Below are 23010 nucleotides of genomic sequence, written 5' to 3' on the forward strand. Positions count from 1 at the left end.
GCGCTGGAGTGTGGCGACTAGGGGATTTTTGCAGTAACTTCATTGCAGTGTTAAGGTAAGCCTACTTGTGACACTAATAAAGATTATTATTATTTTGAAGGTAGGCTAGAACAATAAAGGAGATGGTAAAACATTACTCCTCAAATCATTTGGAAAGAAGTTGAGTTAAATTGGCATGTTTTTCTCTTCCTCGACTGAAGGCAATAACCCATACCATAATGTAACAGGCATTAACATCTCGTCAGCTGCCTATGCCAACAACAGTGTATGGCAAAAGGCTGTTCAACTGTGGGGTGGTAATGTGCATCATTGTTTGAGCCTGATCCTTTCCTATCTAACATATTTTAAGTCGGAGACACTTAACAGCAAACAGGAAGGGGGACTCCTGAATAACTTTATCACTCACGTATCCAACAGAATCAACTGTAGAATACCCAATGGTTGCCTTATCTGAGTTTGGCTAACCCAATAGAGGTTATACAGAATTGCATAAAAGTTATAGCACAGAAACAGGCCATTCAGCCCAACCGGCCAATGCCAGTGTTTATGCTGCACACAAGCCGTTTTCAGCCCTATCTTTTAACCTTTATCAGCATTTCCGACTACTCCTTTTATCCTTGTGTACATATCCAGTTTCCCCCTACATTTATCAATGGTATTCAACTCAACTGCTTGGTGTGGTAGGAAGCGCTACATTCAATTTGAATTTGGGACCGTCAACTAAAACATGTTCTGCAATTTTACCCATACATGTGTTTACATTTTTATTTGCATTTCTAATTCATAAAACAGCATTGTTTTGTTTCAGGTAAAACAGATGTGTATAATTTGAAAGTTGCAAACAAAATGTCACGGCTCAAATGATTAAAGTCAACACTTACTGAACAATGCATGCTTGGCTACATTGGAAATCAACTGGCGCCTGTATTGTTCATCTGAAAAATCTCTGGAATTTATAATTGGAACCTGGTCGGGTTCAGCATAGTCATGGCCTGGCCTGCATGGACAAAACAGAGCATAGTGCAATAACATAGGGATAAAATAATTCTTATTTCATTATATAAGATAGTCACAGATCAAAACAGAAAATTATGAAAACACTGTCTAATGGGCAGGTCTTCAACTGAAATGCAGAAATTTACCAATGGTAAGAAAAGGAATCAAAATTAAAGTAGAAAATGTTACTTTATGTAAATGTAGTCTCTTAGCTCCTTGAAAGCTTTAATTCATAGAAACTCACTAATAGTGTAACGTTTGGACAGTACAATCATTTCTAGCCAGATTGAACTGAATAATATTCGAAAAACAATAAATGTTTTTGGAAAAAATCCTCAGAGATTATTAATTAATGTAGAGATTGTCAATTAATGCAGTGTAAGATCGTAATGTGATAGTGTATAATAGAAGTTCACATGTACTGTGGCACAATGTGGTTATTTCACAGGCTCACACATGTAATTCCCCATTCACTGAATTCCCAAGCTGGATCAAACAACCATAAAGACACTGTGGTATTTTAAAAGAAAAGCTTGCAGACCACAAAGGTACAAAATAAACAAGAACTTTATTGGGAAGGTATTGTCACACAGGCTGCTAGTTTAGACTGACTGTTAGCCCGCTTAAACTGTGATGATGCCATCGGTCGGTCAAGTGACCGGACTCTTAAAGTGACCGGACTCTTAAAGTGACCCTCTTCCAACTATGAACAAACATGAAATACAACAGACACAGGAAAGAGAAGTCAAATCTCCTTGAGGCAGAGCTACAAATCAACATCGGTAGAAGCCTGGGAACAGGCTCCCTTGTCTAATTTCATGGTCAGTATATGGCATCCATTTGAGTGGAAAGGGGCAAAATAAAAATCAGTTGCAAGGAAAATAAAGATGAAATGGAAATTTGGGTGTACATTGGTATCCAACATTTAAAAAAAATTAAGAGCCAGCAAATCATGGATGAATAACCTTTTTGGGTGAGTTCATTGAAGCAGTACCAATTGGTGTCACCTGCTATCTATGTCAGGGGCACCATTTACAGTCAATCAGCATTTATGTTACTGAATCCTATCCTGAAGCTCCTTTGAAACAGTTCCCACAACAGTCAAATCTATATTGAAACTATGCTAATTTGAATATGGGAAGTTTTAAAATTTCTTTGCAAACAGTCACCATTTCCTAACAGGTCTACTGTCGTTAATGAAACGTCTGTGCAGGCCATCAGAGTAATTATGCTTGCTGACCTTATATGGAACAGACCCGAGTATTTTAACTTGCTTCAAAAAACATGGTCATGTCTCTACAGGCAGGCCAGTTTGCTGCTGTGGGAGGCAGGGTCGCAGTTCAAGGTGTGGTTCGTAATCGCTTCTTTTGCACGATGGAATTCTGTTTGTTGTTGAATACAGACAACATAAGTGAGCAATTCATTTCACTACAGAAGCCAAGTACTGCAAACCTTACCTATCAGTAATAATAGACGGCAGAAGGATTTCCTCAAGGGAGAGGGCAGCAGGTAATGGACGGTTTCTTTGAGCATCGATGTATTCCTGCAGTAGCAAAAATTACATTTTGGTTTTTACTTTGACTAGTCATTGTCATAGCCTTTAAATGAGTAATTTTCTTAATTAAAATAGCAGACAAAGGAACTTAAGCAAACGTTAATATTTGAAGAGCATAATTCCGAGGCACTTATTTTTAAAGAGCCGATAATCAAAAGTTGGCAAAATAATTAACACTATTAAGTCCTGTTTTTATCTGATAATAAACGAAGACTTAACTCGTAAAGCAACATGTAAAATCTTCCTGAGGAAAGAAAAACAGTTGATGAAGAGACCAGAAGCAGTAGGGGGGTGCAAGAAACTGACATTCCCTGTAGGTATTCGGAGGACGCACAATGTACAACAATTAAGAAAATGCAATGATCCATGCAGGAAAAATAAAGCAATATTTTCATTCGTCTTAGTTGATGTTCCCAGACGCAATGCATGTTCTTTCATATCACATAACCCCTTTTTCTTTTGCGTTGCAAACCTCACATTTGAATTGCACAGTTTTGCTACTCCATAATCTCGAACGAATCACATTGTATACATTTCCATTAATCAGGAGAATAAATCAGTCTGTGGAATGATTGGTTTAACAACATTGAATAGGTCACATTTTTAAGCGGTACATTCAGGAGATTTCACAGTTTTATCACTCACCTTAACAGAGAACGGCTGCCCAAAGTCTACTCGGACACAGCCAAAGTTTTTCCGAAGCATTCTGAAGACACCTTGTGCAACACCCCAAAGACTCTCTTTCTTTTTGGGTTTTCCCTAGAAAATAATAATTTCTTTTTAACATTATGATAGTTAATTCAAACCAGCTTCTGAACCATTTTAGTTTAAAAAGAACACTGCAGGTTTCTTGCCACAGAACTAAACTAACGAAAGCTGCTCAGTCCCTCAAAAAGCTATCTTTTGATATTAAGCTTTATATTGCACCAGCGATCGTGAATCTGGCTCTCATTGGTTCCTGAAATTAAGCAGCAATTCCCAAAGTTCAACATATCATGGAATTTACAGTACAGAAGGAGGCCATTCGGCCTATCGAGTCTGCACCGGCTCTTGGAAAGAACACCCTACCCAGGCCCATATCTCCACCTTATCCCCATAACCCAGTAACCCCACCTAACACTAAGGGCAATTTTGGACACTAAGGGCAATTTAGCATGGCCAATCCACCTAACCTGCACATCTCTGGACTGTGGGAGGAAACCGGAGCACCCGGAGGAAACCCACGCAGACACGGGGAGAAATTGCAGACTCCGCACAGACAGTGACCCAAGCCGGGAATCGAATCTGGGACCCTGGAGCTGTGAAGAAATTGTGCTAACCACTGTGCTACCGTGCTGCCCACGCATGACACTACGACAACTGAACAGGCAGGGAATATTTGACCATAGCTCGACCTATACGCTCTGAACTAAAACATATCTTTATAACAGCAAATACTGAAATAGTTGTCCAAGTTTTATGGTATTTCTGTTGGTGTGCCCTCTGTAAGGTTAACGCGTGAATGAGGTGGTACAATTGGAACAGATGTTTCTTTGTGCAATGCTGCATTATTTACATTAAACAACCTATCATAAATATTTTCATTTTCAGTCCACACTATAGCAAAGCAAAAAACAGTTCCGCGAAAGCAATCTTGGTTATAATCAAAACAGCATTAACGTTACCCACCAGCTGTTCACTGTTGTAATTGCCTTCAATGATCCTGTCATACGAGATTCCCACTGGAATAATCATAACATCAGCAACAGTGTTTTCATAGAGGCTATCGACCACGATAGAAAGAAGGCCCGTCATGGCCATGTATGGTTTACCACTCCGAGACCGCGTGCCTTCCACAAATATCTCCATAAACTGTTGCTGACGGAGAAGTTCCGCGATGTACTACGAAATGGAACAGATAACACTCAATTAAAAATAAATCAAGCACACCATTGCTTACTCATACACAACTGTATGGCTGCCCACTAACTCCTTGCACTCTTGGGGGCTGGTTTAGCACAGGGCTAAATCACTGGCTTTGAAAGCAGACCAAGGCAGGCCAGCAGCGCGGGTTCAATTCCCGTACCAGCCTCCCCGAATAGGCGCTGGAATGTGGCGACTAGGGGCTTTTCACAGTAACTTCATTTGAAGCCTACTTGTGACAATAAGCAATTTTCATTTCATTCATTTTTGAACACTTATTTTAATGTTCAAAAATAAATTAATACAGATACACAAAGCACTGTGCCACAGACCAGCGGATTTTCTTTTTAAAAATCTTTTCACGGTTTGTGGACTTTGGTGGCTAGGTACACACCCATGAAACTTTGGATAGTAAAGGCGTCAACTTAAAAGAACAGACTCTCCCCAACATTAAAGATAATTCAAGTTTAGACGGTTCCCGTTGGTCCAATAGACTGCCAGGCAACATCTTCAACTCAGTTTACTTAAGCTACACCTTAAAACTGTGGGAAGACCAAAACCACAAATTAATGCAACAATAAAACTTCCTCCAGGAGGTCGCATGCCACCAGGCAGCAGAATCCAGTCTGGATTGATAATAAATTAGAACTATACAACACAGTGCGAGAAAAAACAATTCAGATCTTTTCCACTGTGGATAAACCTTGAGATGAGCTTGTGGTAACAAAAGGTGCGAGATTGAGAGTTTAGTCAGCACCATAGATAACTGTAGAAAATAGATTGGGATCCTTCCATAATGTGGTCCACCAATAGTGCAGAATTCATGCAGGTCCATCGTGGAACCCAAAATGTAGGGTTTGCCCAGTGTGATATTAAACCGCACAAGTCATGGAGGCTTCAGCTCAGTAACTGAGCTCTGCTGAGGCAGCGTTCCAGTTGACCCCAGTACCCCTACTTTAGGAAAGAGGAAAACCTGCCTGGTTCTGCTGTTGGCTGTCCAGTCAGCCCTGCCGGATAGTGTAGGCCTGAGCACTGGGCACCAAGAGCAGACACTTTGGGTCCAATGTGCGCACTTACCGAGTTACCATGGGAGGAAATGCTGATTATTTCGGAAACAAAAATACACACAAACTTACCTTTAATACCCAGTTGGACTAAATTCACTGGGCCTTGTTATAACATGGTCTCAAGATATGGATCCTGCGGACCGCATTACAGCAGTGTCCCAGTGTACATACTGTTAATTCTTCCAAAGATTTGTTTCCAATTTTGCACATCAAAACTTACCACACGTAGGACAGCTCGATATAGGATATCCTTCCGTCCATCTGCACAAATATCCAACTTTCGACGGATGAAGAAGCCACCTAGTTTTCGTATAAGAGTGCTGTAAGATCAACACATACCATCTTTAAATATTTTAATTGTAATGGCTGCAACAAACTAGTTTCAGTGCCATATTTCAGGCATGTAAACACTCCTGAAGAGTAGATGAACTTCCCAACTTCAATTTCAAGCAGCATCCTTTCTAGTCTGCCATGTCAGAAAAGACACGTTCCATGACCCCCTCCCCCCAACACATATTATACATTCCCCAATATGGCCGTGACACATATTTAGAGGCATTTATATACAATTTGGTTTGGGCCTTCACTTGCCATTAGACCGGTCCCCTGCGGCTTTGTCCCTCCTGCTCATACCTTGGGTTCCTTTTTGCTTGCTGTATGTTCTATGTCACCTCCCCTGCCCCTCCCCCCAACTCCCCCTCCCCCCCCTCTACTGGTTGCTGGCTGGAGGTAAAGGCTAAGGCACCAAGCCCCCCCCCCCCCCAAATGAAGAACTCCGGCTGATCTGATGCTCCGAAGATCGTTACTTTTGGGCATGGCTCCACACTCACTCCCACAACCCTGAACTTGACCTGGAAGAAGGATGCCCAATACCCGACAAGTCTGGGGCAAGCCCTGAACATGTGGGTTTGGTTGGCCGGTCCTCCCTGCTACCATTGGCATTGGTCCATCACCTCATTGGAGTTCTGACAAGTGTGTTCTGTGCACTACCTGGTTATTGTTATGAAGATACTTTCTTGTAAAGATAAGTGTTGGTTTTTGCGAGTTTTTTTCTGATAAATGTATAATTTATTGGATATAAAATGACTCAATAAAATTAGCCCCAAAAAAAGGCAAGTTCCTCACTGCTACCGACAATTACAATGAACTGCATTTGCCTGTCATTTTAAAGCTTTACATTTTAAAACTAGTCAATAGACTAGAGCAAGGAATCACCGTCTATTCAATGCAGAATCACACAATAGAGTTGGTACAAAAATCACTGCTAGGAACCAGGTTACGACAGCATGAACCATATGTAGACTAAAGCTAACCTTTAACCCAAACCTCGAGTGTACATACTAGCCCATGTGACATTTCCATTTCCTACAGCAACCGCTATCTGAGTTTGTTTTGTAAGAATGCTAATTTACACCAAAGTAAAGGCAGTCTCAGGCCGCTAGACTCATTTTCACCAAGAACTGGAGCCAGTTCCTCAAACTTGTTTCACAGAATTCTTCCGTGCCACAATGAAAAGACAACGTAAGCCCATCAATCAAAACTAGAGTTCAAAGTGTACCCGGTGGATTGCACTTTGTTGTTTTAGATATTAAAATTTTGTTTTTAAACTTCGTGCACAATGTAATTATACTATATATGTAATTATAAATATACTATATCATCATAGAATTTACAATGCAGAAGGAGGCCATTCGGCCCATCGAGTCTGCACCGGCTCCTGGAAAGAGCACCCTACCCAAGGTTAACACCTCCACCCTATCCCCATAACCCAGTAACCCCACCCAACACTAAGGGCAATTTTTGGACACTAAGGGCAATTTATCATGGCCAATCCACCTAACCTGCACATCTTTGGACTGTGGGAGGAAACCGAAGCACCCGGAGGAAACCCACGCACACACAGGGAGGATGTGCAGACTCCGCACAGACATTGACCCAAGCCGGAATCGAACCTGGGACCCTGGAGCTGTTAAGCGATTGTGCTATCCACAATGCTACCGTGCTGCCCCTTATAATATGGAACGATTATACTCATGTCATTAAAAGACAGCTGGAGCCCTCTAAATTTTGTTCACCAAGAGAATGTTTTCAAAACCATTTTGAGTTGAATTCATACCAGCGCCTTTCCTGCCCAAACTTATGAATAAAGAAATAAAACATAGGTTACTCATCCCTTTCAGTCTGCTCTACCTTGTTAGCTGAGATTGCTTTGTCCTTTTAATTGCAATTTCCTGCTCTTTTTGCTTTCCAATTAAGTATCAATCGCTTCCTTAAACACCAACTGATTCAGCACCTAAGACCTTCTAAAACATGAATTCCTCTGCGTGAAGATTTTTAATTTCTCTAAAGGTTCAGAACAAACAGACAAATCATTTGTGAGCAGAGGTATCACTGGAAGCTTCTAATCGGGTTTCTGACAATACAAAGGTGCTGCCTGGCCTGCTTGCATTCAGCAGGAGCTGAGAAGAAGAAAAAGAGCGTTTGGATTCATCAAACTCACCTGAAAATGGGGATATTCAGATTATTTCCAGCAGCAATGTGTGGCGCTTTGATATTATGGCAGAACAGAATGAAAGTGAGCAGCAGGTAGTCAATGTGCGATTTGTGAACTGGCAGGAAGATCAATGGGACATTCTGCTGCAGAGAGAGCAGAAAACATGAGATCAATGGAATAGAAACCGCTACTTGAGGAATATCGGAGACCCTTTCGACATGAGGCCAAAGCCTGGTCAAAGGAAAGCTAAACAGAACTATTTCAGCAATATATTCACCCTTCATTTGCAATGTGCACTCTACCATTATAACTGTGGAAATGAGCGGAACAACTCATTTTCCTATAACTATCTTTGCATAAGCTAGCAGTAATATCAGAACTACAAATTGTTCAATGGCCAAATCTTCATACAAACTGCATGAAGATCTGCAACACGCACCATAAAAATCAGCTTAAGATTGCATAGATAGACCCTGCATCAGATATATTTCACAAAATATATATATGATTTCAACTTTTTGGTATCTCACCTCAGACTGCAGACGAGTATTACCACCCTACATTCATGTCTAAATGTCAATTATTCTCCATGTGTACATAAAATACTTACAGTGTAATCATTACGCAATCTAACATGACAATGATAAATCCTACCAGCTACCATATCTTTTTATTAAAACAGTAAAAAATATATACAAGGCCAAACGGTACAAACACTAATTTTGTGTTGGAGAAACCAATGAGGGGAGGGGGGTGGATACTCTGATTATTAAAACAGTTCACAACACATTTCTACAAAAAACAAATGGTACAAGCACTAAACTTTGTGCTGGAGCCCAGATACCCTCACCTCTGTACCAACAGATGGGAAAGGAAGGGGGTTGGTGGGGAGAGAGGGGAAAGGAGGGTGGTGGGGAGGGAGGGAGTCGGGGTGTTGGTGGAGGGGGCCCCATAGGGCACTGCCTGAATATCTACGGAGGCAGAAACAACAAAAGAACCTTCAATTATGATGTGCCAGATTCCGGGAGTCCTCCAGAGGGGGTGACGGGCGACACAGTCAGGCACGAGTGAGGCCTGCACCCCACTCCAGAGAGCCTCATGTGCACCCTGCGCTCCCGACATTGGGCGGCTGACAGCCTTCGGACAGCTGCTCTCCGGGCCAGAATCCTCCACCACACTGAGTGCAGCAGGTGACACGGGCCCTCCAACCAACCCAGGGGCTGCCTTGATCCCGCCACCGGAATCATCGACAGGCGGGATCAGGCTCCTCCCGAAGTCCCGGGCCAGTGGGAGGTGGTGGTGCAGATGCCTACCAGCTACCAACAGAAATTTGTCAGTGTGATCAATTAAGTAGAAGCACAAAGTTTATGCTGCTCTATTTCAGATAGTCAGGTGTGAAGCACAGTACTGGAATCTAATGTTTACACTTATAAACATTTATTTAGAAGGACACATATCAAAGAAGCACCTCCAAACCCCACAACTATAGTTTCAGTTTGTTCCTGTATATATGAACAGACGTAATCCCCAGTTAATGACCACCACCTGTATATAATTAGTTGCTCAATTCCTGTATAATTGACACATGATCTACGGCCGGGGGAACATAAAGCAAATGAAATAAATATGATATTAAAGAGAGAGAATAAGAATAATTTAACTTCTGAAATTCAGACAATGGTTAAAAGGCATTTAGGCATTGTTCTCAATTTAGAATGTTATTAAATACCTCAATTAGATTAGAAATTTAAACTGCTCCCAGTGTACAATATTCTACAATTAACAGGTGCCAAACATTGGGAATTAACAACCTTTAATTAAACTGGCAACTCCCAAATTGCATTTACACGAATGAATGCAACATTTATTTAATAGGTAAATCAGGTTTGGAACAAAATCACTGGTAACCATCAAATCGTGCTCTGTGTCTGGAGCCCCAAATTGGAGGACTATGATTTTTACCTCAAGTTCGAATAGTTGCAATGCCCAAATGAAAACAATTACAAGTTAAATATAATCAGCTACATTTTGTTCCTTGCAGCTCAATGCTTTTACTTCATGGCAGTTCAATGTATTAGGTTGGAGTTAGATAGTTCAGGTGATGTTACTGAGCTGCCAAGAATTTAATTCAGTAAAACTGTTTTCTAAAAATTCAAACTGCTCAAATTCATTGCACTCCAGGGCTGCTCTTCCTCTCTCCTCTGCCCCAAACCATCAGCCGACAACTCCTCCCACCCGCCAGAAAAAAATGCAGCTTCTCTCATTTTAACTGTTGGCATTTCCTCATCCACGGTTTGCTCTCTAGGCTGGCAAAGATCTGTCCTTGGCAGCAATGAAGGTGCATGTCACTGACAAGCTTCTCAAAAACATTTCAAGTGAACAAAGGGAAACGATGGAGCTAACGCCTTGATGCCTCGCCGAGATGCAACGTTAAATAGAACACAGTGGGCCTGGGAAATCCAGAGAGAGAGAGAGAGGTATGGATGGCTGGACAGGATCTGAAACCTCACTATCAAGCGGCTTTTCAACTTCCCCATCCTCAGAGAAGTTTTTCTATTTCTAACTGGACCATTAGAGGGGAGTATTGTACAGTGGAGAAGGCAAAGCGATAAGGCAAAGGATCTACGTCGTACCAGTACATCTCCTTTCAGTTAAACTCAACGTGGGTATCGTTAGCACCCGAGGAGATTTGAGCTTCACCCAGCATACCTATTCTTAGCCAATCAGAAAGTCTGACATTAGAAACTGCGCTAATACCCGACGAAGAGAAAAGGGCAGATTTTAAATTAAAAGATCACGAAAGATGCTGAAGGAACACACGCTCCTTCTCTACTCTAAGAAAGCCTCTTATTTCGCCAGGTTATTTAAGATCGCTCCGTCACAGCACTGACTTTGCTTAGATTAGCACCAGATAAAAAGTATTTGGGTCACCTGTTATGCTCAGTCAGCTCACTTTCAATTTTGTGCCTGTAACTCTGCCACGTTTGCAAACCTCTTCCAATTATAATCATAATCATTACCCAAGGGCAATCATTTGTGTAGCAGAGTTAAAACGTTAGTGTCAAAAAACGAACCTTGGTTACTAGTTAATAACTAGTGAGTGATATTTTATTATGGCAGTATTATCGGCTTGGTAAATTCCACTGGAAAATTACCAGGTGAGAGAAAGCTGAACTTATTTGAAATATGCTGAAAGATCGGCATTTTCATCGATGCTGAATCCAAGGAAAATGTTCACAAGGCCTGTGAAATGCTCTCTGGGGATGTTAACCCTCAACAAGCAATAAGTAGCCGTGGATTGTTGCAGAACTGTCAGCATCTCATACCAACCAGATACCCGAACAACAACATGGTAAATGTCTCTCGATTCCCCATAGAACAAGTGAGCAAAGGCAAACAATTCATCAGGAGGCGCCGTGCGTGCGGGATCCAGGTGTTTCCCAACACAACAGGTTTGCCATCCTCATCACTCTCACTCTCCGCTTAGCAACTAACAAGGAAAGCAGATATAATGCAACACTGCACTTCGTTAGATTTCTGCTCATTTGTAATTGCTTACCTCTGCTGCAGCTTTCTTAACCATTTCAAGCTGCCCCTTGTGAATCTGAATGCTCCAAAAGAAGCCATTGAACAGTTTTAGCAGCACCCAACCCGTCAATCTAAGAAAACAAAACATAGGTTATTTAAGCCAACTTCTATTAGATGAAGGCTATCCTTTATACTTTCCCTCTCATTCCATGCAGAATCTGAAGCCAAAAATCTTGTGGATATCAATGAGAGTTCAGTGGGGTGCCAGACAGAAAATGGGAATGTTAAAGGGTATGAGCGTGGACTACACTTTGTGAAAATGAAACATAGCCAGAACATAGAGAGTTAACCCACCAAGGCGGATTATTTTTAAAAATTCATTCTCAAGACAAAAGCTTCACGAGCAATGCAATCATTTATTCATTATTCATTCATTCTTGGGATGCAGCCTTCGCTAGCTAGACCAGCAATTGTTGCCCATCCCCAATTGCCCTCGAGAAGCTGGTGATAAGCCGCCTTCTTGAACCTCGGAGTCGATGTGTTGCAGTAATACCCAGAGAGATATTAGGGAGGGAGTTCTAGGATTTTGACCCAGTGACAGCAAAAGAACGGTGATATATTTCCAAGTCAGGAGGGTAAGTGACTTGGAGGGGAACGTCCAGGTGGTGGTGCTCCCATGCATCTGCTGCCCTTGTCCTTCTAGGTGGTAGAAATTGCGGAGTTTGGAAGGTTGTCAAAGGAGCCTTGGTGAGTTGCTACAGTGCATCTTGTAGATGGTACACATTCCTGCCACTGTGTGTCAATGGTGGTGGCGGTGTTGCCCATCCTCAACTGCCCTCAAATAGATGGTAGTGAGCCTCCTTTTTGAAGTGCTACTGCCTTTGTGACGAAGGTTCTTCCCGCAGTGCTGCAAGGTCAGCAGTTCCAGCGTTTGCACCAGTGACAATGAACATTTCTTCCACTTCACTCACTCTGGTTTCCCCCTTCCACAACTATAATGTAGTGACTCATGCCAGATTGCACACTGCGAGATATCCTTCAGTGCTTTGGCCAATTGGGCATTCTGACCAAGTGGACATTCTTTCCACGTGGGCCCCAAATAGGAAGTTCTAGGGGTCTATTCAACATTGAAGAGAATTAGAATTGTGGATTCGCCCACATTCTTCAATTATTCTTTTCGGCAGGGGTCACTGATTAGCAATGTGAAGTGGGAACCCTCCATAACCCAGGAGAACCATGACCCTTTACTACTTTTGTGAGTGAGATCAACAAACTTTGCAAAGATCAGAATGATGATCCAATTCCAATGTTTTTATGCAATGAGTCAGCAAGAGACCGGAGTAAACCTCTGATGAATCATAAGAAGCTCTTAGCTAGTTACTGATTATCAATTTATTTGCTTTCTCTGTGGGAACAAATGAGAGGAGTGTGCAATCTGGAGTGATTAGGATCAGCTGCTCCGCTGTTTTCTGTTTGTGTTGGCAATATTGTGATTTTGTACAATTAATGTAATTTTTATTACAATGGCCTTGCAAGTGTCAATTGATATGGGGGGGGGGGGGGGGGGGGGGGGGGAGGAGAAGAGAGAGAGTGAGAGAGATAGAAGAAGAGGAAAAGCCTGAAAGGAAACAAAATACAATGAAACAATGATGAGCAAGCCTGTTTGATGAGCTCATGACCTTGAATTCCATTCCTGAAGAAGGTTTGCCAAAGGCAATACTGGAGTGCAAGATCAGAATAAACAATCCAACTGCACTGCCAACAGGCATTGTCAAATTACCTTCAATTGCGAAGGCAAAGTGGTGATGATCAACCTATTGTCACCATAAATTATTTCCCAAATACTCCAAATGAAGAGTAACTTCCATTGACTACCAAAAGTCAGAGCTTAAAAGTGCAAAGCTTGTGTGAGAGCTTTGCTCACTTGGCAGAGTTCTTGCTTCTGTGTGAAGTGCATGAGTTGGAGACAGGGCCGGCCCAAGGTACCGGCAACTCGGGCAGTCGCCCGGGGCGCCATGTGCTAGGGGGCGCCAGAGACTCGGGTCCCGCGCATGCGCAGTTGGGCCGGTGCCAACCAGCGCATGCGCGGTGGCCGCCCTCCCCCAGGGCGGCCCCTTTCACCCCCCCCCCCCCCTCCGTCCCCCCTCCGTCCGCCCCCCCGGCCCCCCCCCCGAAGGGCGCCGAAGTTCAGCTTGCCCGGGGCGCCAGCAACCCTAGGGCCGGCGCTGGTTGGAGACATCATTCCATGATTTTAGTGCATATTATAGGCTGGCATTTCAGTGTTGTACTGAGAAAATATTGCACTGTCAGAGGTGCAGCCTTTTAGATCAGGTGCCCACCTAGCAGACATTTTAAACAAAACACGGGAGGGCACTAGAAAGATAATGCAGACAGTTTTGAACAATTTTTCAAACTTCTATGTTAATTACTACTGATAAAATTGAACACTGCTTTTGCTACAATCTCATTAATTACCTGATCACAACAGGTGAGATATTGGCCACCATTTGCTGCAGGATTCCTCTAGCTTTTCGTTTTACTTTACCCACAGCTTTGGAGTCTGGTTGAGCAAGAGTCTCCGCTGGCATCCTTTCGGCAACCGTCTCCATAATGGCCATTTGCACTCTAGTCAACAGTTCACAGAAATAAAAATGCATCACAAAAAAAACATATTTCAAAAGAACCAAGCTCTACCCTAATGCCGTTGATGCAGCATTGGAAATACTCACAGTTGAGTCCTACAAAATAATTTATAATGCTTACAAGTATCTAAAGTTACATTTCAATTTTGTGTGTGCTTTGCAAGCATTATAAATGCTCTCTGGAACGTAGAATTTACAAATATCGTCAATGCTGTCTACCTGTATTATAGATAATGGAATGGTAGCATAGTGGCAATGTTACTAGACTAGTAAACCAGAAGCCCAGACTAATGCTCAAGATACAAGCTCAAATACGAGGGCGCACCGGTGGCGCAGTGGTTAGCACTGCTGCCTCACGGCGCTGAAAATCCAGGTTCGATCCCGGCCCCAGGTCACTCTCCGTGTGGAGTTTGCACAGTCTCCCCATCCATCACCAACATTGGCCCATTAGCGCCACTGCTGAGCAAACACTGGCTGAGTCCTTAAGGACATATCGGTCAGACTGGGCTGCAGCGGGTTGAGTGAACCTGCACAAGGGTAAACCCTACTTGACCTTGTCCAATCTGCCCGTCACAGATGCATTGTCCGTGATGGTGTTGGTAGGAGTGACCATAGCACTGTCCATGTGGAGACCAAGTCCAATTTTCCACACTGATGCTCCATGGTGTTGGCTGCAGCATATTGCTACTGCTGTCCAACATGCATGTAGTCTTGTGTTGTATGTCACTTCTATTGTGTTAAATGGGATAGACTCATAACAGTTCGAGCAGCTTAAAAATGAACATACATGAGGCACTGTAGGTTATCAGCAGAATTTGTACCCTCATGGACAGCTTATCCTTAAGTTAACATTATCATCAAGCCAGGGACCAAATCTGGTTCAGTGAGGAGTGCAAGAGAGCATGCCTGAACAGCTTTAGGCATGCCTAAAACTGTAGTGCAAATCTGGCGAAGCTGCAACACAAGACTACATGCATGCTGGACAGCGGAAGCAGCATGCTGCAGACAGAGCCAAGTGATCCCACAACCAACAGATAAGAACTCTTCTTCCATGAACTCCGTTACCCATGCACATCTTTGGCCCAAAGTCCTTCCTCTGCAAAGTAGACCTTTTATTCATCTGCAGTATTCTCCCTTAGGTTAGACTCTTCCTAGGGCCTCTGACCATCTCTTAATCTGTGCATTGAGAAATGCTGGCAAAGCAATGGAAATCTCAATTTCTCTGCTTCCCTCACTCACTCTTAACTTGTCTGCCTCTGAACTTGCTGCACTCCATTCCCTCAAGTCCAACCTACCACTATCATCAAACTTGCTGGCAAGGGTGGGACAGTTGTCTGGTGTACTATCTTATATTTAGCAGAGGCTGAATGGCAACTCCTCCACACTTTCACCTACCTCCCTGGCCATGAGCCCACCCACTGAGCATCGCACCATCATTCCCGCCCCAAACAACCCTCCCCACCGACAATAGTACATTTCCATGAAAATACAAGAGATGTAACATTCTCTCTCTTCACCTTCTATGGTCCAAACACATTGCCAGGTGAAATAGTGTACTTCTTTCAATTTAATATATTGTATTCATTGCTCAAAATGCAGTTTGCTCTATACTGGAGAGACAAAATACAGATTGGATAACTGCTTTGAGAAATACTCCATTCAGCCTGCAAATGTGACCCTGAGATTCTGATCGCCTGAGATTTTAATTCTCCACTTTGTTCTTGCGCTGAGGACACTTGTTTACTGCAATGTTCCAATGAAGCACAAAATAAGCTCAAGGAACAGCACCTCATCTTTTGATTCGGCACTTTAAAGACTTCTGGCCTCAACACTAAGTTTCAGATCATAATCTCTGCTTCTATTTTGTTTCCTTTTCACTGTGTGTTTCATCTTACTGTTCTTCTCTTGCCTTTTGTTTGGACAGCAACAGTTCATCATACTGCCATTTACACCTCCTCTTAACACATCTTTTGTTTCTTTACTTCTCCCATTTTCCTTGTATCACCAACTCTTTTCATCATTTAATTTCTCCTGTTCTTGATCCTATCACAGAGCTTCCCTTTTGCTCATCACCGCATTCCCCAACTCACTCGCTTCAAGTCCATTACACCTCTAACTTGTCCCAGTTCTGATGGAAGTCATCCACTCGAAACGTTAACTGGTCTCTCTTTCCACTAATGCTGCCCGACTTGCTGAATATTTTCAGAATTTTTATTGTTATTTTGGATCAGATCAAAACTCTGCGGTGCTGCCACATCCAGGTTCTGGACAATTAAACAACTGACCAGAGAAGGAGGCTCCAAAGACATCCTATCCTCAATGATGGGGGGAGCACAACACGTCAGTGCAAAAGACAAGGCTAAAGCTCTGCCAAACAAGTGCTGATTGGATGATACATCTTGGCCTCCTCTCAGGGCCCCCCAACAACCTAGATGACAATCTTCAGACAATCTGATTCAGAAAAGGCTAACAGCACTGGATTCAGAAAAGACTATGAGCCCTGACGACATCCTAGCTATAGCACTGAAGACTTGTGCTCCAGAACAGGGGAGGAGGGTGGGGGTTGTGTCGTGCTGTAAAAATGATGAAAGTTTGAATAAAATTAGTTATCAAAAAAAGGTATGTCCTGTCTACGAAATGCAGGAAAACCTCAATCAGGCCACTTACTGTCCCGTCAGTCTATCCTCAAAGTGACGGAAGGTGTCATCGACAGGTCTATCAAGCAGCTCTTACTCAGCAAAATTTGCTCAGTTTGGGTCAACTAAGGCCACTCAGCTCCAGACCTCATTACAACCTTGGGCAGAAGAGCTGAACTTCAGAGGCAAGTGTGACAGCCCTTGATTGAATGTGGCATTGAGAAGTTCCAGCAAAATTGAAGTCAAGAAGAATGATGGGGTAAACTCGCCGCTGATTCAGTCATACCTAGCACAAAAGATGGTTCTGGTTGCTGTCGACCGCATCAACAAACATGCCATCAAAGAAGCTCTCAACCTCATAGATGTGCCACAATGAGGTCAGCTGCTGCTCAAGCTCCAAAACCTGGATTCCAAGCTGTTGCAGCTGATGCTTCCTGCACACACAGTTAGCTAGGACAAGGGAAACATCTCACTCAATGTGTGAATACTTCCTCACATTCCCCCTGCATCTCTTGCCCAAAACCTTAAACCCATGTCACAAAGTCCTTGTACCATCAGCTAATAAGAACAATTTTTCTTTGCCCATCTTATGCAAACATGTCATAACCTTGTACACCTCCATCAAATCTCCCCTCAATCCCCTTGGTTCTAATGAGAACAAGGCCAGTTCTTCCAATATAATCTTGCAATAAAATCTCTTTTATCATTTTAAATATCTTGATTTGAACACCCTTCAACCTTTTTTTAATAAACAAGCATTTTTGGTTTTACAACAACGCGAAAATAAACAGCATACACAAGTCTATAAACATTGTGCAAAAAGCCTGCTTCCTCCCTTACAGGTCCCACCTTTATTAACTCCCTACTCTAATCTAAACTAACACCCCCCCCCCCTTCTGCTGACGTTTAATTTTCTGCAAAGAAGTTGACGAACGGTTGCCACCGCCGGGTGAACCCTAACAGTGACCCTCTCAAGGCGAACTTGATTTTCTCCAAACAGAGAAAGCGAGCCATGTCAGGTAGCGAGGCCTCCGACTTCAGGGGCTTCGAATCCCTCCAAGCAAATAATATCCGCCTCCGGGCCACCAGGGAAGCAAAGGCCATAACATCTGCCTTTCTCCTCCTGGATTCCCGGATCTTCCGACACCCTGAAAATCGCCACCTCTGGACTCGGTGTCACCCTTGTTTTTAATACCGTGGACATGACATCTACAAACCTGTGCCAGAATTCCCTGTGCTTTGGACATGTCCAAAACATGGTTCGCTGGCAACACCCCCCCCAACACACCTTGCGCCTACCCCGAAGACACCTATCTTCGACCCCAAAGAGAACCCTTCAGCCTTTTAAATGCAAGGAAATACAATCCAGATTTATGCAACCCGTCACATAATTTAACCCTTATGCTAAGATATCACTCCGCTGCTGTATCCCTTTCAAAGCCTCCATTTGAGCATTAGCGATCTCAGGGTTCACCTGTTCTTATCTGGAGTGACAGGAAGGCTGCTACAGTAGGCCACGGTGCTACCGAATAATAGAAGTTTGGAATCAGCCATGACTTTGTTTTGTGATCGATATCCAGAGGACACTGCTTGAAAATGTGTTCCGGTTGGCTGAGGATTGATTGAGCTGTCATGGCCTCATTATTGAGAACACACGTTGTCAATGCTACAGAGGGAGAATTCAGAATGTCCAAATAACCCAACAGCACGTCTTTTGGGACTGTGGGAGGAAACCAGAGCACCCGGAGGAAACCCACGCACACACGGGGAGAACATGGAGACTCCACAAAGACAGTGACCCGAGCCGGGAATCGAACCTTGGGCCCTGGAGCTGTGGAAACAACCACCTAAGCATTCTAATTCCATTCTCCAGCACTTGGCCCATAGTCTTGCATGCTTTGAAATCGCAAGAGCACATGTAAATGCTTCTCAAATGTTTTGAGGTTCTCTGCCTCCAACACCCTTTCAGGCAGCAGGTTCCAGGCTCCCACCACTCTCTGGGTGAAAAAGTCTTTCCTCACATCCCCTCTAAGCCTCCTGCCCCTTACCTTAAATCTATGCCCCTCAATTTCATACATTTCAATCATGTCTCCCACTCGGTCTCCTCTGCTCCAAGGAAAACAACCTCAGTCGATCCAATCTCTCTTCCCAACTAAAACTCTCCAGCCTAGGCTACATCCCGGTAAATCTCCTGTGCAACCTTTCCAGTGTTATCACATCCCTTCTATAATGTGGATTCCAGAACTGGATAATAATACTCTAGCCAGGTGGAAGACAGATGTGAACGGTGCCAAAGAGGCCCGGCCAACCACGCCCACATGTTCTGGTCTTGCCCCAGACTCGTGGAGTACTGGACAGCCTTCTTCGAGGTTATGTCCAAAGTGGTGGGAGTGAGGGTGGAGCCATGCCCGATAGTGGCGGTCTTCGGGGTTTCAGAACAGCCAGATCTATTCCTGGGGAGGAGGGCGGACGCCCTTGCCTTTGCCTCCCTGATCGCCCGCCGTAGAATCCTGTTTGGCTGGCGGTCAGCAGCACCGCCCAGAGCTGCGGACTGGCTGTCCGACCTCTCGGAATCTCTCCAAATGGAGAAAATCAAATTTGCCATCCGAGGGTCGGACGACGGCTTCCACAGAACGTGGGAGACATTCATGCAACTGTTCCGGGACCTATTTGTGGCCAATGTACAAGAGGAAGAATAGTCGGGGGAAGGTAGCGGGAGGGGGGGGGGGGCTACAGGTTCGGTACGGGGGTTCGATGGCGAGCTAAGGCCCAAAACCAAACTAAATAAACATGTTGGGGGGGGGGGGGGGGGGGGGCGCGCAGTTACTACTACGAAGATGCTTACCTGTAAATATGTATGTTAATTTTTGCGTGTTTGTTTTTTTTTCTCTCCTAACAATTTGTAATTTGTTCAATATAAAATATGAAAACTGAATAAAAACATTTATAAAAAAAAAAATAATACTCTAGCCGTGGTCTAACCAACGTTTTATACAGTTCCAGCATAACCTGTTTGGCTCTTAAACGCGAAGCCTCGGCTAATAAAGGCAAGCACAATATGCCTTCTTAACCACAGTATCCACCTGCCCTGCTATCTTAACGTACTGATGTCCATGCACATCAAGGTCCCTCTGATCCTCAGTGCTTCCCAGGGTCCTGCAGTTCATCATGAATTCCCTTGCTTTCTTTGTCCTGCCCAAGTGCATCACCTCACACTTAACCGGGTTGAATTCCATTTGCCATTGATCAGCCCGTCTGACGAGCCAGTCATAACTGCTCCTATTATTTATATGGCAATAGTGACAGTTTTTCATGATACTTTTGGTTTCCAAAACAAAAGTTAGGTTATCATACAATTTACAGTGCAGGAGGCCATTCTGCCCATCGAGTCTGCACCAGCTCCTGGAAAGAACACCCTACCCACGGTCAACACCTCCACCCTATCCCCATAACCCAAGAACCCCACGCAACCCTAAGGGCAATTTTGGACACCAATGGCAATTTATCATGGCCAATCGACCTAACCTGCACATCTTTGGACTGTGGGAGGAATCCGGAGCACCCGGAGGAAACCCACGCACACACGGGGAGGATGTGCAGACTCCGCACAGACATTGACCCAAGCCAGAATCGAACCTGGGACCCTGGAGCTGTGAAGCAATTGTGCTATCCACAATGCTACCGTGCTGCCCCAGGTTAAACAGTTGGTAAGTCAACGTGCAATGCTATCCCCTGACTTTGTAAAGTTTTCGAATGCCAACGCGAAGCCTTCCATACCTGTTATTGTTTAAAACGTTCTCAATCACGTTCCTTGGAAACATATCACGATGCACATCTCTTTCCTGAACAAACAAGACATAGCAGAGGCGACGTGCCAGCCAACCACGGTACCTAAATCACCAAAAAAGGACATGGTAAATATGAGCAATTTCAGCGTCTCCCCAATGTAACGTATACTTGAGCTTACAGTGAGCTCACTATTCACTTTCAACATAGAGCCTTTCTGCTGGCTCGCCTCATCAGAATTCAACTTCAAAACTGATTTTAACAAAAGGAAAAATCTTTTTCCTCTCTTGTTGGAGATGGCTATTGCCTACCCCGTTGCAAAATGTTACTTGCCACTTGTCAGTCCAAGCTTGGCTATGGTCCCTTGCTGCATTTGACAAGGAGGCTATTTCAGTATCTGAGGAGTCGTGAATGAAATGAAAATGAAATGAAAATCGCTTATTGTCACGAGTAGGCTTCAATTAAGTTACTCTGAAAAGCCCCTAGTCGCCACATTCCGGCGCCTGTTCGGGAAGGCTATTACGGGAATCGAACCGTGCTGCTGGCCTGCCTTGGTCTGCTTTCAAAGCCAGCGGTGTTGAACATTATGCAATCATCAGCAAACATCCCCACTTCTGACATTATGATGGCAGGAAAGTGATCGATGAAGCAGCTGAAGATGGTTGGGCCGAGGACGTCATCCTGAGAAATTCCTGCAGTGATGTCTTCGAGCTGAGATTATTGACCTCCAATCATCACAACCATCTTCCTTTCTGCCAGGTATGACTCGACTACCAGCAGAGGGTTTCCCCAATTCCCACTGACTCCAGCTTTGCTCGGGCTTCTTGATGCCATAACCGGTCAAATGCTGCCTTGATGTTAAGGGCAGTCACTCTCACCTCACCTCTGGAATTCAGCTCTGTTGTTCATGTTTGAACCAAGGCTGTAATGACGTCAGCAGCTGAGTGACCCTGGCGGAACCCAAACTGAGCTTCAGTGAGCAGGTTATTGCTAAGCAAGTGTCACTTCATAGCACTGTTGATGACTCCTTTCATCACTTTACTGATGATCGACAGTAGACTGATGGGGCAATAATTGGCCTGCTTGAATTTGTCCTGTTTCTTGTGTCTAGGACACACCTAGGCAATTTTCAGTCATGAAAATGCTGCTGAACCACAATTTAAAAAAATATATATATTTTCCATCCTACGCATTGTTAAACGCTCAAGAGTAATTGACAACGAATATACGACAGCTGACTGCTACAATTCAGGTTATTTTTTTCCCTATTATTAGTTGATTGGCTTCTCCCTTTAGATCCCACAGCGCCACACACCATTTCCCAATCAAGAGAATGAGGGCGCAGACAACCTGTATTCAAACCTTTGATAACGTTATTCCCAACGGACTATTAGGAAATACTTGAGAATAACCAGACTGGCTTTTGATTCCATCTAACGTGGCTGACCTAGAAGAAAATGCCTGGCCTCCCAATTGATGCCACCTTCAGAGGCAGAGATGTTCTGGCAATCGTAGGTGCAAACCCACCATGCTACTCATCTGCAACAGTACAAATTTAGTACAGTTTATCCCTGCCAAACCGATTACCATCATGAATTAGCCCGCATTTCCTTTTAAAATTTTAGACAACTGAACCAGCCAGGTGAAAGATTCGGCAGTAGAAGAACTCAATGTATCTCATTTTTCCAACAAACAAGTTGGGACCTGCTGATCAGCTCGAGCAAGCTTAATGCGATGCTCATCACGGAGTTCAATTATGTTGTCACTTCAGATTTAAAATATGAAGTCAGCCAAACATTTAGCAATACTCTGAACTACTGATGGGCACAGTGTACATTTTTTCTTCACTGCCAATAAAGCATGAAATCTCCTTCAAGTTAGCCATTTGTTTTTTCACTGTGAAGGAGATTGTGCTCTTTTCCTCAACTCAATGCTCCACAATTATACCCAAGGCACATGTGGTATCTCAACACACTCTTAAAAAGATTGTGGGTGAAACTGGCTATGTTCACACAACCTGCAAAGAAGCAGTCTCAGAAGCCGCCAATTAAGAATGGAACGAGGCACATTAAAACTAGCCTGGGAAAACTTAACCAAAGGTTAAATGCAAAGGTGTCAAATCAATTCAGATTTCTCCCAAATTATATAACATTGGATCAATACGTCATATAGATAATATTAATTAAATAGACAAAAAATCATCCAGTATCAACCTGGTTAATTTCCAGATCACAGATTCAGATCATACCTGGTGTGGGTTTCATTAATATAGATCACGTTCCGTAAGCCCTGGGAAGGGATGCTGGCATTGAAAAGTTTATCCTGGGTGGCAAAGAACAAAACACCTCAGTCACATTCTCGCACTGTTTTCAAACAATTGGGCAAATTGTTCAATCACAACCTC

The 23010-nt window shown here is 43.6% G+C and overlaps 1 protein-coding gene across 5 annotated transcripts in view; it reads right to left on the reverse strand.

Annotated features, from left to right (window-relative positions):
• The window catches only part of gpam (glycerol-3-phosphate acyltransferase, mitochondrial), an 80870-nt gene that overhangs the window by 17291 nt on the left and 40569 nt on the right, over window positions 1-23010 (reverse strand). For 4 of the 5 annotated variants that reach the window (XM_038822166.1, XM_038822164.1, XM_038822167.1 and 1 more), the window contains exons 4-13: window positions 22855-22928; window positions 20598-20711; window positions 14018-14167; window positions 11574-11673; window positions 8021-8157; window positions 5741-5840; window positions 4220-4432; window positions 3197-3310; window positions 2454-2539; window positions 882-997 (exon numbers count right to left, since the gene is read on the reverse strand). In XM_038822166.1, coding sequence (XP_038678094.1) covers window positions 882-997; window positions 2454-2539; window positions 3197-3310; window positions 4220-4432; window positions 5741-5840; window positions 8021-8157; window positions 11574-11673; window positions 14018-14167; window positions 20598-20711; window positions 22855-22928 — 1204 coding nt within the window. The remainder of the gene's footprint in view (window positions 1-881; window positions 998-2453; window positions 2540-3196; window positions 3311-4219; window positions 4433-5740; window positions 5841-8020; window positions 8158-11573; window positions 11674-14017; window positions 14168-20597; window positions 20712-22854; window positions 22929-23010) is intronic. The other variant, XM_038822165.1, reaches the window with a different exon arrangement.

Source organism: Scyliorhinus canicula, chromosome 16 (genome assembly GCF_902713615.1).
Source record: "Scyliorhinus canicula chromosome 16, sScyCan1.1, whole genome shotgun sequence".
NCBI classification, from domain to species: Eukaryota; Metazoa; Chordata; class Chondrichthyes; order Carcharhiniformes; family Scyliorhinidae; genus Scyliorhinus; species Scyliorhinus canicula.